General features: G+C 37.8%; 1 protein-coding gene across 1 annotated transcript in view; it reads right to left on the bottom strand.

Annotated features, from left to right (window-relative positions):
* Positions 1–16,623, bottom strand: part of PPARGC1A (PPARG coactivator 1 alpha) — a 98,110-nt gene that overhangs the window by 20,469 nt on the left and 61,018 nt on the right. The window contains exons 6-8 of the mRNA XM_036419434.2: positions 13,438–13,483; positions 13,255–13,328; positions 116–1,040 (exon numbers count right to left, since the gene is read on the bottom strand). Of these exons, the coding sequence (XP_036275327.1) occupies positions 116–1,040; positions 13,255–13,328; positions 13,438–13,483 (1,045 nt within the window). The remainder of the gene's footprint in view (positions 1–115; positions 1,041–13,254; positions 13,329–13,437; positions 13,484–16,623) is intronic.

Below are 16,623 nucleotides of genomic sequence, written 5' to 3'. Positions count from 1 at the left end.
GAGCTGGCCTGCCTGTGGGTTTAAATGTTTTTGGTGGGTTGTGGTGTATTTTTTGTTTGTTTGTTTTATATCCTAGGAATGCCTTTTGCTCTGGGTGGGTGTTGACAAGATTTACCTTGAAGAGGATCTACTGCCTGGGGACCTTGATCTTGACCTGGAATAGGGTGATCGAGAACACGACCTGTGTCGAGAAAAGGACCTTGAACGAGAGCGCATCCTTTGGGGTCTTTGAGAAAATAAGGATTTGGGTGGTGAAACAGAATCTCTACATGGAGAGTTAAAGGAAGAGCAGGAAGGGGACACATCAAAAAATGAATAGGACTGCGTGCCGTCCCAAGGGTAGTTCAGTTTATCACTTTCATCTTCGCTGTCATCAAACAGGCCATCCATGGCTAGTCCAGAATTTATAAACATAGGTAGTTTGGAGAATTGTTCATTACTGAAATCACTGTCCCTCAGTTCACTGGTCTTGTCTGCTTCGTCGTCGAAAACAGCTTGACTGGGATAACCAAAGTGCTTGTTGAGCTCGGCGCGGATCTCCTGGTCCTGGAGCTGTTTCCTGGTGCTGAAAGGAGAGACCTGCTTGCTCCCCTGCAGAGTCTCTCTCATGCAGCACGTGTCTGAATCCATGGAGGAACAAATTTGCCCCTGCCCACTGGCGGAAGCATCTTTGTATTCTAGTTGTCTAGAGTCTTGGAGCTCCTGTGATATATTGATGAGTATTTCTGTTTTGGAATTGATTGACTGACAGTAGTCATGGTCACCAAACAGCCGTAGACTGGGCCGCTTAGCCTTCCTTTCCTCGTGTCCACTGGTGAGCACTGAGGCCTTGCTGAGTTGCGCATACAACTCAGATTGCTCGGGCCCTTTCTTGGTGGAGTTGTTGCCTTGGGTACCTTGGGTACTGGGATATTCGCTGTACCGGAGCTTCTTCGATGGTGGAGGTACCACAGTCTTGCAAGAGGACTTCAGCTTTGGAGAAGCCCTGAAAGGGTTGTCTTGGTTGGCTTTATGAGGAGGAGTTGTGGGTGGAGTTAGGCCTAAGGGGGGGGGGGGGGGGAGGGAAGTGGTGGGGAGAGAGAGAAGAGACAATGTTCTTAAATGCCAGGATACATTTTCCTAACTTTACTGAGATTTCAGACAATGGTTAAAACTGGGTGAAAAAGAAGGAAACAAAATTCAGGACAACACCTGCTAAAATAACTCTCTCCCCCCTAAGCTCCTGTCTCCAAGAAAAGATGGATCAACTGTGCCAGGCAGCTGTGCGAGTCATGATATTGCGTATTTCAAGCACCAATGCTAACAGACCTGCTTTCCTGGAAGCATTAATGCATCCCTCCTGGCCTCTAGGCGCCAGGCACCACCAAAGGTCAGATTTCCAAGGACATCGCATCCTTTGCATTATGGGAAATGCACTCAGTGGGGCTCAGGAGAACCAGGGAGTAGCTTTGATAGCTTTTGTCTGCAAAGAATGCTGCCAAGGATGCAAGTGGCTCAGGATTTTTGTTCAATCAAGGAAATCTACCGGTGAAGCCAGAGAATTTGGAAACTTAAAAAAAAAAATAGATGGATGATGGCAAATGCGGAATGACATAGGCAACGTGGAGATAAGTTTAGTAAAATACATGTGAATGCAGGGAACTAGACAACTCTACAACTCGATGGCAACAATTCTTTGTCGCCACAGTTCATTAACTTAGTAAACCGTGGCTAATGTAGGTATAATACATTCTTGTAAGCATAACTAATACATTCTGTCTAAAATATGGTTCTGCAGCAGAAACCAAAGTGAACAGTAACATGAATTATTGCAGTGACAGGGGACCATTTTATTAAAGCTCAACATTAAGGTAGGTTATGAGGCTGAAGGACTGAAAGGAATCCAAGCTTCAGCAACTAACTAATTTAATTTTTTTAAATAAAGAAAAAGGGGGAAACCCCATTAGTTGTTTGTTGCCTTTTGTGATTTTCTACAGAAGGACAGAAAATTCCATCAGCAGCCCCTGTGGGAGAGTCTGTGAAGTATAGTTGCCTCTTGAAGTGTAGTTGCCCCTGAGTAGGTGATGCTCATCCCCTTAGAATGAGGAAGGGTAATTGCAATCTGAGTCCAAGGAAATTTGGAAAAGGGAATACTGGAGTTCAAATGACTTCATGCTTTGGAGGGAGCATTTTAGTTTACAGTACACTTTCTATTTAGAAGAATGGATGAATGCTATTCAGCAAAAAAGAACTTCAAGTGTGCTAACAAGCCTGGGGTTAGACTTAAGGCAACTGCATATTTCAAGGAAAGACAGAGAAATTCTACCTTCCTGGGGGGAAAAAGTGTGTGTGTGTGTGTGTGTGTGTGTGTGTGTGTGTGTGTGTGTTTATATAGAGAGAACCAAGTAGGTCACAGAAAGCCACGTGAAATTTTGGTATGAACAAAGACACTGTCTCTCTCTCCTACTTTACAATAAAGAGATGGAAGAAATGGATACTTTACCTAAAATGAAATTGTTTCTACTACTCTTTGGCGATTTTATTATGCATAGCTAATTCTGCCTTATGTGGAAAGAAAGGGGACAAAAATGCAAAGTGATTTCACTTTGGAAATCCATCCCAGAAAATTTCAGAAACACCAGGAAATACAAACACAAAGAGTCTCATAAAAGCCTTCCTTCATTAACAGTCCCTCTGCCTACCCCTCTTTGCTTATAGATAATAAGGTGACATATCATTGAATGAACCACCCAGGTTACTGAGACACACTCTCCTTTCTTCCTTTTTTCATGGACAAATATGTCTTTTACTCAATTTTAGAAATTCCTATGTGGTCAATCTTTTCTTTTCTCTCTCTTTTTTTCTTATTTCTTTACTTTCTGCACTGCCCATTCACACATACTGATTTCTACCATGTGCTACCTTCAATTACCATGGTAACAAATTTAATGATATTAATAACCAGAAAAGAAATGAGAAGTTCTCAAATATTTCTCATAGAAGGCTAAAATGCACAAAGAAACAATGCTGGACAATCTATCTTTGCCAAGTAAATAACAGTCAAATATTCCAAATGTCATAGCCCTTGAATTGGGGGAAATGACATTCAGCATACTAAAATTCTAACTCTATAAATCTTTTCATGACACCTCAGATTAAGGTAATTTTTACTTTCCCAATAAGTTACTGCCAGGATCAACCGCTTGATACTTATCAGAGATAGCTGTATAGTCTTGCTTGTCTTTTTTGAATGTGAATTATATCTTATCTCTTCAAATAGATTATAAACTCTTAAGAGGATGTCTTATTTTGGCAAAAAGTTGTACTCTTTTTTGTTTTTATTTTTCTAGATCCTCCTTCACTGGTAAACCCCAAGGATCACTTGGGAAGCTGGTTAAACATTTATAATGAGCTGGTTCACAGACCACATATGGAGAGCCACTGTCCTACAGAGCCCATGAGGTGCACTGCCACCTACTCAGGTCCATGTATTTTGACAGACATTCTAGGCTTATGAAAAGAAACCCTAAACTTCAGAAACACCAAATTAGGCCACTATTAAAGAGAGACTAGTTCTAAAAATAATTCAGCTATCTAGGGATTTTAAATATAGAAATCCTTTTTAGTCTTGAACATGTGAAACCCTTGTCCTAGTACCTAAGCTCATTACCACTTAAATAAGTGACTCTCAAGTTGCTCTTGGGAGTGGAAATACCCTGATTGTAGTGTCTTTGAGTTAAAAACAGAGTCTTTCACCTCCTTCACGTATGGGCAGCCTGTGGCAACTGAAGGGACAGTCCCTGAACTCCTACTATGTGTTGGATGCTACCCACCCCACCCGCTGGAATTTCAGAGACTCCGCCCAAGGGGCAGCACAGTTCTTTCTAATAAAGAGACAAAATTAAAATGTGTCTTTAAAATTTGAAGTAAGTGTATATTCTTGCATGTGTGCTTAAAATGTACAGAAACTTCCTGAATTAACCAAGTAGACTCTGGGAGTAAAACTATCAGGGCTGTAAATTTCTATGGGCACTATTTGTAAAAAACAAATAATTTCTTGCTTAGTGGATAAAAGTTACTTTAAGATGAGTGAGTAGGGGAAAATATTTTAGGTAATTCCTTAAATTTTAATATATTTTTATTGATTTCAGAGAGGAAGGGAGAGGGAGAGAGAGATAGAAACATCAGTGATGAGAGAGAATCATCAATTGGCTGCCTCCTGCACACCTCACACCGGGATTGAGGCTACAACCAAGTCAGGGACTCTGACCAGGAATGGAACTGCGACCTCCTGTTGATGCTTAACCACTGAGCCCAACTGGACAGGCAGATAATTCCTTAAACTTTTTATTGTTTACTGAAGCATCTTTAATCAGGGAGTGCCTTCAAGCAAGACTGAAAAATCTTAAGACTCATAAGACCTCCAACTACCAGTGCCTAATTGAAAATCTATTTCCAGAGACAGTTGAAACCCAAAGCAAAACAACAATATAAGAAGCACTTTTTTCTTCTTCTTTCCACATAGTATCAAACTTTTAAGAGTGGCTGATGAGACAGGGGACCCCTTGCTGTACCCAAACTAATTGGATTTCTCTCACCCCATCTTCCCTACCCAGATTTTTTTCCCCTGTGGTCGGAGGGCAGTCAATACCAATTCCTTTTTGCCACTACCTTTGCTCATCCTCCCACTAATCGCTGGATCCTCCATTTCATCCCACCAGCCTAAACCAACAGTCTAATGCCTTCCATAACCTCCAGATTATTTCCCGCGTGTTGATTTCCCGGGGAATGTGTACACTTTGGTGTTGACAGTACAAGGTATATTCCGTGCTCTCTCTTGAACTTAGCAGGTTTCGACAGATTTATGGGAGGACAGATGGCCATTACAGGCTGAAGGCTGACAAGAGGCAGTTCAGAGCATTGTTAACACACTTGCACAAACTCTCAGCAGTGCAGCTCTGTGCAGAATGTAATTCAGCCTATAGCTTTTTTATTGCTGCCTATTTTCTTTTGTCAAAAGAGCCTGCTGTGCAGAGCAACAAATGGCTGCTATTACCCAGAATGTAATGGGTGTCAGACAAATCACGTAACACAAACAATCAAGAGTATGTAGGTCATATTTCAACAGAGCACAACCTTAGCAATATTTATGATTACTGCATTGAAATGTGCTCTATAATAAACAAGTACCTCTACATCACTCACACTTATGCACTTCTGCACAGCAGATCCGGGAGAAGTGACGCACACTCTACAGTCATCTTTTTAAACAGCCCTTTGATTCAAAAAAAAAAGAAAGTCGAAGGCAAGTTTTGTTTTGTTTTGTTTTTCATTATGTGCCATAAAACAATTTTCTTGGAGGAGTTCTCTTTTGGGTTTCTTTGTTTAATTGAATGACTCTGGTAAATGGCGAGTCCTCTGTTCTGTTTTCTGTGCTCCACTATCCACCCAATGACTGCAGTGGGATCTTTATTGCAATAGTTTACAGCATTTTACAGAATCTCCTGCTAAATCTGGGACTCGCTTTGGAGTGTATTTGACAGTGAGATTTTTCTTCCGTCGCATGCCAATTCAGATGTTGCTTAAGGAAAAACAACGGGAAGATGAGTATCTATGTGTTTAAAAACTCACCAAAAAAGGAGGACTGGGCCAAGAGAAGTGTGTGACTTGTCCTATTCACATACTTTGGGCCTCGAGAACTTGGAGGAGGAGTCAAGAGGACATAGGGAAGGCTGATACTCAGTATGAGCTGTTACTGTTATAGGAATTGTTAGAATACTTCTTAATCTAAGCTCCTCCAGTGCTCTCTGCCCACCCTCAGGACTGCTGGGAGCTCCATGAGAGCAGCAACCAGAGTGTTAACAGTAGACACGGAGGGGGCCCCCTCGCCCTGCTCTGGCCCAGAGTGCCTCTGTCCCTATTATTTTTTTTAGGTATTTCTTATATCACCCCTGATTGCAGGGAACAAACTGGCCTTGCAGCAAAGCTTCAGAACATTCCTGTGGCATGTGACTAGTTCCCCAACTGTTGCTCAGGAAAGATGAAGATCTTATCACTGACCCTGTGCACTCTCCCACAGAGCAGGGGCAGGAAGGGGAGCAGGGTGAGAATGAAAAGGACCTGGCTTTCTAGGTGTCTGCCACCAAAGCCTCCCTCCCAAGCTAATAAGGGAAAGGATTCTTGTTTAAAGAAACATGAGAGTACCATTTCCAGAAAGAAAACAGAACAAAGAAATTAATCTTTCCCAACATTGGGTCAAGATGAAGGAGATTCAACGAGAAAATGAATGCTATGTGTGAAATATGGAAGGAATTCCTGACAGTCAGAGCTGGCAAACATTGCAATGTGCTGTAAAGAAAATTTGTTGGGTTTCTGTTCCTTGGATTCTTCGGGCCCAGGAATGGATTATATGATCTGTCAAAATCACTTTCTAGTTCTCTAATGCTGTGGTTTTCCCTTTGAAAACTAATGACCACGGCTCATATTTTGCTTTTGGTCTATTTCCCCAAAGATAAGTCGCATACAAAAGAAGTATATACAGACAGGGCAGAGCGAATTTATGCTTATGCTGTTTGTCAATATCCCATCTAGCACAATGAACTTTTAAGTGGGAAGTTTAAAAAAGAAGATAAAACTCCACATAAAAGAAGACTAAAAAGTTAAAAATTGATTGGTTAATAAGTGGGTTTTTTTTTTAAATGCAAGTCCATTGATGTGCACTTTGAATGATTGCCCATTTAAACCGAGGAAAAACATTAAGTGAAAAATAAATGAGACCAAATTATACACCCACTATCATCAAAACCATGGGGGGAAAATATATCAAAGGAAGAAAAAGATTGCTAAGACTTAGTGTGTTAGGGGGATGAGATTGCTGATTATGTTGCTCCACTCATTTCCCTAATTAGTTATAAATTAGTTATATTGCTTTTTATTACTTGTATAGTAATAACAATAAAACAACTTACATATGCATGTGCATATACATAGCCATGAAATTTGGGGGTCAGTCACTCTGGTCCCTAACCAAATTTCTCTCTATCTTGTGGTTAAAACCATCACCTTGTTCAGCTGACATTGCTTTGCCATTCCCATTTGAGAAACAGAAAGTCTACTGCTCTGAAAATCTCCATATGCAATAGAGTTGAATGCCTTCTGCCAAAAGAGCATTCTCTTTTCCCTCATCTTGCTTTACTCACAGCTATTTTGAAATCACATTAGTTTTTACACCTGTAAAAGAAAAGTGTTTCTTTTATCAGCCAAAATGAGCTAGTTTGGGACAATCACAAAGTCAGACCAGCTGGCAACACCTACTAAAGCAAACTTCCTATCTCATCCCTCCTGTTTCCCAAAGACTCTGCAGATGGGACAGAGGGATTATTCAGAAGGTCTTAGAATTTTGTTGACTCTTTATATATCCACTGAAATGTTCAGAAAATTTCACTAAAATTTGTGAGAGTAAAGAAAAACAAGACATCAGAAAAGCTTGGGCAACAGCTTGATATGATTCTTCTGCCACAACCCAACCGATTAAGTTTGTAGATCCAAAATCAACAAATCAACAACATAAATGCTGTTTCTACCCTGTCCACCCCCCTACTGCACCTATGGCAGACATCACTAATTGATCATGACATTCCTACTGAGCACAGACTTGGCCTTAGAATCCTTCTCAACACAATGCTCCTGGCAGCCAATACCAATCAATGACACTTGGCAAGTGAAATGAAACCTATTTAACATAACAGATGTCGACTACTATCTTTAAAATCCAGGCTTCAGGAAAGAAACATATGTCTAGTCAGACAGACCTGCTTTGAACCCTAGGTTCACCACGGAGCTAGAATCAACATAAAATTTTTTCCTCAACAATTGACTGGGCAGAGAGTAAAAAAGATGATGTCTGTGCGGTGCTATTAGGGAGTGCTTACGCTGTAGAATTTGTAGCAATAGTAACTGTTGTAGAGAGAATATCAAAGAGGACGTTTTCTACTTTGATTTGGTAAATCCCAAACCCACGCAAAAAGCAGTATTTGTTCAATTTCATGGGGAATTAATGGGATTTTGCCATAAAAACACACAACTTCATATATTAAAGTGCCAAAGTGGAGACAACATTAACTCAATTAAAGGAGACAGGAAAAGATCATCAAAAGATGTGCAATGTCCTTAGTACATGTGGTTAATGTAGTAGTTAAATAGCTAATATTTATTGAACACATATATGCTGGTACTGGACCAAGTCTTTTTTATGTTTTTTTCTCATTTAATCCTCATGGTGACTCAATAAAATGCAGGTATAGTTATCATCTTCATTTGATGCATAAAGATCCTGAGAATGACAAAAAATTTCTTATATTGGCCAAAAGCCATACATCTAGATAGGGGTAGATTCAGAATTTGAACCTAACTTAGTCTTGTATCAGAGCCAAGTTTCCCCAATAGCTTCACTAAGCTACACTGTCTGTTTTTTGAAAATCAAAATAAATTACTTTTATTTGGAGTATTGCTGCTTATAAAGTGTATTGGTTCAGGTTAAACTACATGAAATTGCCATTTTTGTATGTCAAAAATGGTTGAATACTGGTGATTTTAAGTTTGAGTCTATAATTTAGTCCTTTGAGTCAGACAGTAATTTCATTTGGGAATTATAAATAGGGCTTTAAAATTGAGGAATCTCAGACCTAGAAAAGATTAAGGATATTGGAAAATGTTCTAGAAATAAAAAGATGAAGGAGGGAAAGTACTTGTGTTATCTTACATATTTCCTTGCTGATTTCACTGCCCTTGTCAAATTCCTTTCTCCTAAACATATCTTTGATTTTCTTCCTTCTTGCTTCTACTCCAACAATATCTTCTCCTCTTCCTACCTGTACATTTCAAAATCTGATACACATATTTTTCTTTTTTAAGGCTCCCAAATATACCGCGTGGAGAGTCCAATTTTCTCCAAACTTCTTTCTATGGATCACTTCACTCATTCACTGTATAATCAGTCCTTTATGGCTTTTGTATTTCTCTTCAATCTTCTATAATCATTACATATAACTTGAAACCAGGTTACAGGGTTCCCTTTGATAACTTCGTTCCTACCTTCAGTGATTCTCTGAGGCATAACTGGTGTTGATCATGTTCTCCAAACACTACTGCACAACAAATTTTACTCAAGGGTTTTAGTGGAGATGGAGATCATGTACGTCACACATTTCAGATCCACAGTATCTCTTCCAAAAAAAGCAAAACAAAACTCTCCTCCACTAGTCTCCTTCTCCATACATCACTCTCCAGGTACCTTCGATACTCCTTCCAGATTTCCTCAGTATCCTCCAAGTTCCTCCTCACCCCTTCTTTTCCTATAGCTCTACATTTCTTCTCTGTTGCAATGCAATTTGTCCTACCACAGCTTCTCTGATTTGCATCTTTATACTTACAACCACCATGCTCAACAAACCAAAAAATACACCCTGTGCTCATCTTTCTTAGGAGGTAACTGAACATTACAAATAATAAATACTCCTTCCAGATTTCCTCAGCATCCTCCAAGTTCTTCCTCACCCCTTCTTTTCTTATAGCTCTAAATTTCTTCTCTGATGCAATGCAATTTGGCCTACCACAGCTTCTCTGATTTGCATCTTCACACCTACAACCACCATGCTCAACAAACTAAAAAATACCCGCTGTGCTCACCTTTCTTAGGAGGTAACTGAACATTACAAATAATAAATGCTATTTTCTCTTCATGTTTCTTATACAATGTGTTCTTTTCTCTGGACAGCCTATAAGCCCACACCTTAAACAGAAAAACATTTACTAGCATCTACTGTGGTATTAGCTCCATGGATTAGTCTCTCTGTTTGACACTTGCTGTGCATCCATCAGCCAAGAGCTATCATATTGCATGATATGATATTGCAAGCATAGAGCAGGCATGGAAAATATGTTGTTAAACTGATTTCCATTGTATCCAATAATCTTTCAAAGCACCAAGAAAAAGGGATTTAAACAGGTAGAAGAATTCTGACAGAAATAAATCCACTGTATATATTTTTAAAGATTCAAAGTATTTTCTATAAATCTCTACTTGCCTTTCAATAATGTATGCCACTATCTATCAAAATTATGATTAAATTGCTTAAAGTTAGTTATCTATCAATAAGAGACACACTAAAACTTGTGGTAAAAAAATCAAAGTAATTGACTTTTTATAACAACATAATCTCACTAATAGAAGAAATGCAATATGAATGATATTTTCATACAGATAAATTAACAAAACATTTTAAAAACAAAGACACCCAATGCTAGAGAGGAGGAAATAAAGCAAATATATCCAGAGTGTTAATAGGATTATAGGTAGAAACACCCCTTTCAGAAAGCAATGTGGCAATATATATCACAAAGCCCCCAAGATATTTATGTCCTTATATTCAGTATGAGTAACTACTTGAAATTTATTTTGAGAAAATCAGAGTAAGAGATTTATGAATGAAGATGTCCACTGCAGTAACAACCTCAATGTATAACAGTATGAATAGGTAAATTTAGATGTACCTACTCAAACTAAGGTGATATAGCATCCTAAAAGCATTGTAATAAAGGGCCATGATTATACAAAAATTCATGATTAAATTGTTAATGAAAAACTGGAGAAGCAAATTCACATATATATGAATATATACAAAAAGATCACAGATATATAAAATATCCATAGAAAACATTGGCATAGATATCTTTGTATCTTAGAACCATGAATAATTGTTCTAACAGTTTATATTATTGACATTTTTACAGTAAAGTTTATTATTTATAATTTAAAAATAATAAAAATATTAATTTTATACAAATCTTAGTTTTGGTATATATATCATGGAAACTTTTTCAATCCTGTCTAAAGGACAGTAACTGACTAATACAACATTCTGAACATTCTTACTTAGTAGATTCCTTTCAGTTAACTTGTCACAGTAGGCCATTTTTTTCAAACCAGTTAATGTTCATTATACTGGTGACCAAAATTATGTGAGAAAATATAATATCGTGTAAATAAAAGTTCAGTAAAAAAGTTGTTTCTATAAAAAGACCCCATAAAAACAAAACAAAGGGCTGTCAAATGTTGTAGGTTGGTGTTAATGAAAAACAGTGAGGAAAAATGAGGACTTATGATTGCAATTTATATGAAAGTCTTAAAACTCTAAAATGGTTCTACAGTAGGAATACCACACAAATATCTTTAACTCTTTTCTTTCAAAAAGTAAGAAACAAAAAATGGGACCATCTACAATGCATTTTTAGTGAGGCTTGTGCTAGAAAGATGATGATTCCTTAGTTTGCCTACTTAAGTTCAAAGTAATGGTTTCAGTTTTCCACCAAAAATTGATATTTTAATGTATGTTTATGTTTTAAGCAAAAGTAAAATGACAAGACAAATGTATACTTTAATCAACGCTTTGGCTAAAAACACCAAATACTCATTCTCATTGGTTGGATATGAAGACCTCTACTGCACATAGTATATGCACAAAAAATAACTTATAATCATATATGTAAATTATAATTTATTTAAGCAATCATGTATGTCTATGCTTATAGGCAAACATATATGTGTATATATATGTGTGTGCATGCATTTAAAGATATATTTAGACATGTGTGTATGTATATATATACATATATATATATATATATATATGAATTTATAGACACACACATATATAAAATATATGTAAATACCATGAAATTAACTACTCTACTCTTTACCAAATCATGCAATCATGCAATAGACCTTTCATATGGAGGTAATTTAAGGAACTCAAAGTGTGAAATTAAACTTAGTGATAATGACCACGGTGCATGTAGGCATCGTGGTTCTGGTCGGAAGCATCTTGTTTAGCTTACTGTTCCTTTACCCTTATCAGCAATGGCCAGAGCCTAGAAATTTCTTGTTCAGACATTCTAAGGTTCACCTTCTGGTGGGGTTCAAGTCCCGAAATCTAAAGCTCTGTGCAAAGACACCATTTACAACCAAATCAGAAGTCTGCTTTGGAACTCTTGGTTTAGTAAGTTTCTCAGAGTCCAGTCCAAGTTTTTAGTGCTCTTTCCTCTTCAGTATGTGAAGTCAAGACTGGCTAAATGAGTTCAGAAGTCCAAATGGTGAAGTAAATAGCTCTTCTTTAAAATATATATAAGAACGTTTTGTATTGGTGAATGGTTATATTTTCATTTTTCTCCTTTGCTGAAAAGATATTAAAATGGTAACATACAGAGGAGAGCATTGCACTATTAGGCACACCAGAGAGTGAGAAAACATTCCAAGTGAAGCATCAAGAAGTAGTAAACCTGGCCTTAAACCTTTACTCCTTGCTTTTTTGCTCTGTGATCTTGGGCAAGTTACTCAACATCTCTGAACCTTATTTCTTCATCTTAAAAATGAGAGAACTACCACCATCCTTATGAGATTTTATGAAATTAGTCCAAACCAATTATGTGCTTGGCATGTTTATTGAGAGGGATATCAGTAAATGTTCATTTCTCCTATTACACAAATTTTGGTGTCTTAATCTGAAATAGAGTTATTTGAGGATCTAAAGCAGTAATAGATATGGGGAAGAGAGGGGGAGAGAAGCGAAAGTAGATTTACAGTTGTGAGTGTACAAAACAGTTTATTCTTGTATTATTTATTAATAACTAGAGGGCTGTTGCACAATATTCGTGCAAGAATAGGCCTTCCTTCCTCTGACTTCACTCCCAGGACCACCCGGGAGCCTGCAAGTCCTTGCTCAATGCCGGAACACCACTCCTGGAGCTCCCTCCACTAACCCCCTTTTCCTCATAGCAGGTGTCCTGCCCCTCCTGGCTGCTCTGCACCTGCATATGTAAATTAACCCACCATCTTTGTCAGGTTAATTTGCATATTCACTCCTGATTGCCTGTGGGCAGAGCAGAAGTACAGTCAATTTACATGTTTGTCTATTATTAGGTAAGATTGTATTATTTTTCCATACAAACTGTAAACCTTCTTTTGTTCCACCCTATATACACCAGACTTTAGCTCAAGTCTGATCCACAATAAATATTTTCTCTTAAAGAAAGTAAACAACTAGAAATATTTATAGACAACTTCTTATCCAATGTTGTTTGTTCTCTATTAATGCCATTAATCACATAAAGAAAACAATCAATTTAACATATATTCATCACTCACACACACACACACACACACACACACACACACACACACACATACACATGCAACTGCAAGTGAAATGTAAGGCTCACCTGCAGTTCCAGAGAGTTCCACACTTAAGGTTCGTTCAATAGTCTTGTTCTCAAATGGGGAACCCTTGGGGTCACTGGAAGATATGGCACATTTATAAAAACAAACTGAAATGGAGTTGCTGTAGCCAAATGTATTAGAACCCCCTTCCCTTTCTGAAAATGGTTACATTTCTTAATACTTACTTTGGTGACTCTGGGGTCAGAGGAAGAGATAAAGTTGTTGGTTTGGCTAAAGGAAAAAAAAGGAAACTAATTATGAAATATTGAGTGTTTTTTTTTAGATTTGTTCTCTTGCTATAATAGTCACGTGGGAAACTGGAAACTGTAAATCAAAAGTAAGGAAATCCCTGAATATTGGATCAAAGTCAGTCAACAGTCCATTAAAAAAAAAATCCAAACAACAATTGTATCAGAAAACTACCATTCAAAAAACATACAAAAATCGAGTTTAAAAAAAAACAAAACAGGTTGCATCCCTGTTAAGGATACCAAATGTGCATCACACCATCAGAAAGAAATGTTTTCTATTTGAATTTGGAATACAGTACACGGTTTGTTTAGACAAGAAAAGAGCAGAGTAACTATAAGATGACAGAACGTTATGAATATTCAGTTGATTTTTCTCCTAAAACATATAATTTTATATCTAGCCTGAGAATAGGTTATTTGTATGAGGCCAAAGCTCACCCAATAACCATTCCCTTCACTAAAAATGAATTGAGAGATTATGGCAAATTTTGGACGTGGATCCAGATGGTTGAAAAGGGCCGCAGATTCGCAAATCTGATAAACAAGTAAAGTAAGATACTATGTTTATCAGTTGAGAAACCCAGAGCTGTGTAAAGAGAGCTCATCTACTTCCCTTTATGCTTCCTAAATTTTACCTGTTACAGAAGGCATTTCCCAACTATAAAGGGTGAAGTAAAGATCTTCTTACTCCAAAATTTCAATTGCTACTCTTCAGAAGTCTTGTATTTTGAACAGGAGGGGAGAGCATAATGTGAAATGTCCTTAGGATATATATCTACATACCTATAATAATAAAAGTGTAATGTGCTAATTAGACTAGATGTCCTTCCTGGATGAATCCAGGGCTGCAGCTGCAGGATCCAGGCAGCTGCCCCCGACTGCCAGGGAGGGAACCAGACAGCCAACGTGGCTGCAAGGGAGGGATCGAAGCAGCTGCCACAACTTCTAAGGACTATTCTTGCATGAATTGTGTGCATCTGGCCTCTAGTATATATAATAAAAGTATAAGTGACCATTAGGATGGAACGACCAGGACAATCAGTCACTATGATGCACACTGACCTGGGGAGTGCAGCAGTGGTGGCAGGAGCCTCTCCCTCCTCCACAGCAGCTCTAAGGAGCAGTGGATTGAGCAGTAAGGAGCATTGAGGAGGCGGGTAATAAAGAGCAAGGGATTCTGGGCTGTAAGAGGGCACAGGTTGGGCTGAGGGACCCCCCCCCCCACCAGTGCATGAATTTCATACACTGGGCCTCTAGTTATTTATATATATAGCCTATCTAACAAAGATATATGTATACATATGTCCATTTTTTTCTCAGTAAAATAACTACTTTCAAAAGGTAGTCATTTAAATAATGAAAATCACAGAATTGAAATAAAAAAGGTTTTTATAGTAATCTTCCTTATTTTATGGGGGAAAAGCCTGAGAAATATCTTTGAGATGCTGAAAGATATTGCCAGAGCCATAAAACTAGTTACTGGCAGAGTTGGCCCAGAATATGTTTCCTTTCTTCTATTATCAAAAGGGACTGCAACCAATAGATATTCAAGCAAATTAATCAACCCCAGTAATTAAGGTCCTTTGAAATGTGAAAATATTATTTATATCCAAATTAGGGTGAAATTAGCTACTTTACTTGAATAAATAGTATTAACATATTTAATTTGTAGATTTAGATTTAGTTTTTAAACAATGGAATGGTTTCTCATCTATCCAATGTGCATTCAGTAATACAAAGCTCATGCTGTCTTCTACAAATTAGGTACATTGATTGATTGGCTCTTCCATATAAACAGATAAATGAACTGGTCTTACATTTTTTTGTTTTTTAGTATGTCTGATATAATGAACCTTTCAAAAAGAACACACTTATGAAGGAACTTTACCCACTTTTAAGGTGCTCAACTAATAATTACAATAATGCATGCAGGTTCTATAGAACATGTCTGCCTATGAACTAGGTACTATCACACACAATAAAAGCACATAGAAAATCAATCCCTAGAATTCCAGTTTTCAAGGTATGGAATTGGCTTTCTGAAATGCTCAAAGGAAGACCCCCAAAATTCTTATAGTTGGGTATAGGGAAGGCCAAGGGCAATGGAAGGAGGGAGTAGGCAATGGAGATATTTAATGGGACCAAAGGCAGCAGAAAATGAGGGCCATAGGGAAGGGTACAGCTCAAACCACAAGCAGACTGGTATCAATAAGTCCAGGCTCACAAAAGCTCACTAAAGGAGCACTGAATTGGTTCACTCAGAGTTTCATCCACATTGTTCTATCTAGAGACTTAAATCCACATTGATCCTTGAGGGCAGGAATTCATCTTTTTTATGCAGATCATGGTATTTTTAGTTAATGAATACATTAGCAAATGCGTGAATAGGTGAATGAGGGGGATACCAACAGGTGCCAAAGGCCTGACCATTAACCTAAGGAACTTGACCTCACTACCTTACAAAGAACAAACAGGAAGTTCAGTGGGAAAAAAAAAATTATAATCCATTAAGGTAACCTCAGCAGAATCTCTCAGTCATCACCTCCAAGAGTTCATGTATTTTTCACTTTCAAATTTTGATAATAATTTAAGTAACCCCTGAAGCTGAGCATTGATTTTCTATTGCTTATTAGCAGCCAGCCATGTTTGCTTTGTTTTAGGACTTTAATAACTACAAGAATATATATATATATATATATAGATTGTCAAAAGGCTTTGTTCTGGGATACATTCTTTATGCCTCACCACAGACATATACCTTAAAAAAAAAAAAAAAAAAAAAACCACATACAGCATGTATCTTCTAAAGAATATTTCCCCCATAGGCCAATTTAGTTCCTCACTGCCATGGTTTGCAACAGTTTACAGTAATATTTAGTGGTAAGCAAATTTAAATATTGGGGGGGAAAAAAAGAACCTCAAAATCCAAAAGGGACAATTAAAGTTCCAAAGCAAGACCTTTAAAATGTACTGCTGGGCTGTCTTTACTGACTCCAAGGCTTCATCGAGCTCAGGACTTCATATCCAGTTCCAGAAAATGAATGCAAGAATAGCAGAAGGTGAAGAGTAGCAGTGAATTCTTCAGTTCACTCACTAAAGCAAGCCCAGGTGGCTTTCCCT

This window comes from Pipistrellus kuhlii, unplaced genomic scaffold, assembly GCF_014108245.1.
Source record: "Pipistrellus kuhlii isolate mPipKuh1 unplaced genomic scaffold, mPipKuh1.p scaffold_m20_p_1, whole genome shotgun sequence".
Classification (NCBI taxonomy): Eukaryota; Metazoa; Chordata; class Mammalia; order Chiroptera; family Vespertilionidae; genus Pipistrellus; species Pipistrellus kuhlii.
The sequence above is the reverse complement of the archived record's forward strand: the minus strand, read 5'-3'. Positions and strand labels throughout refer to the sequence as shown.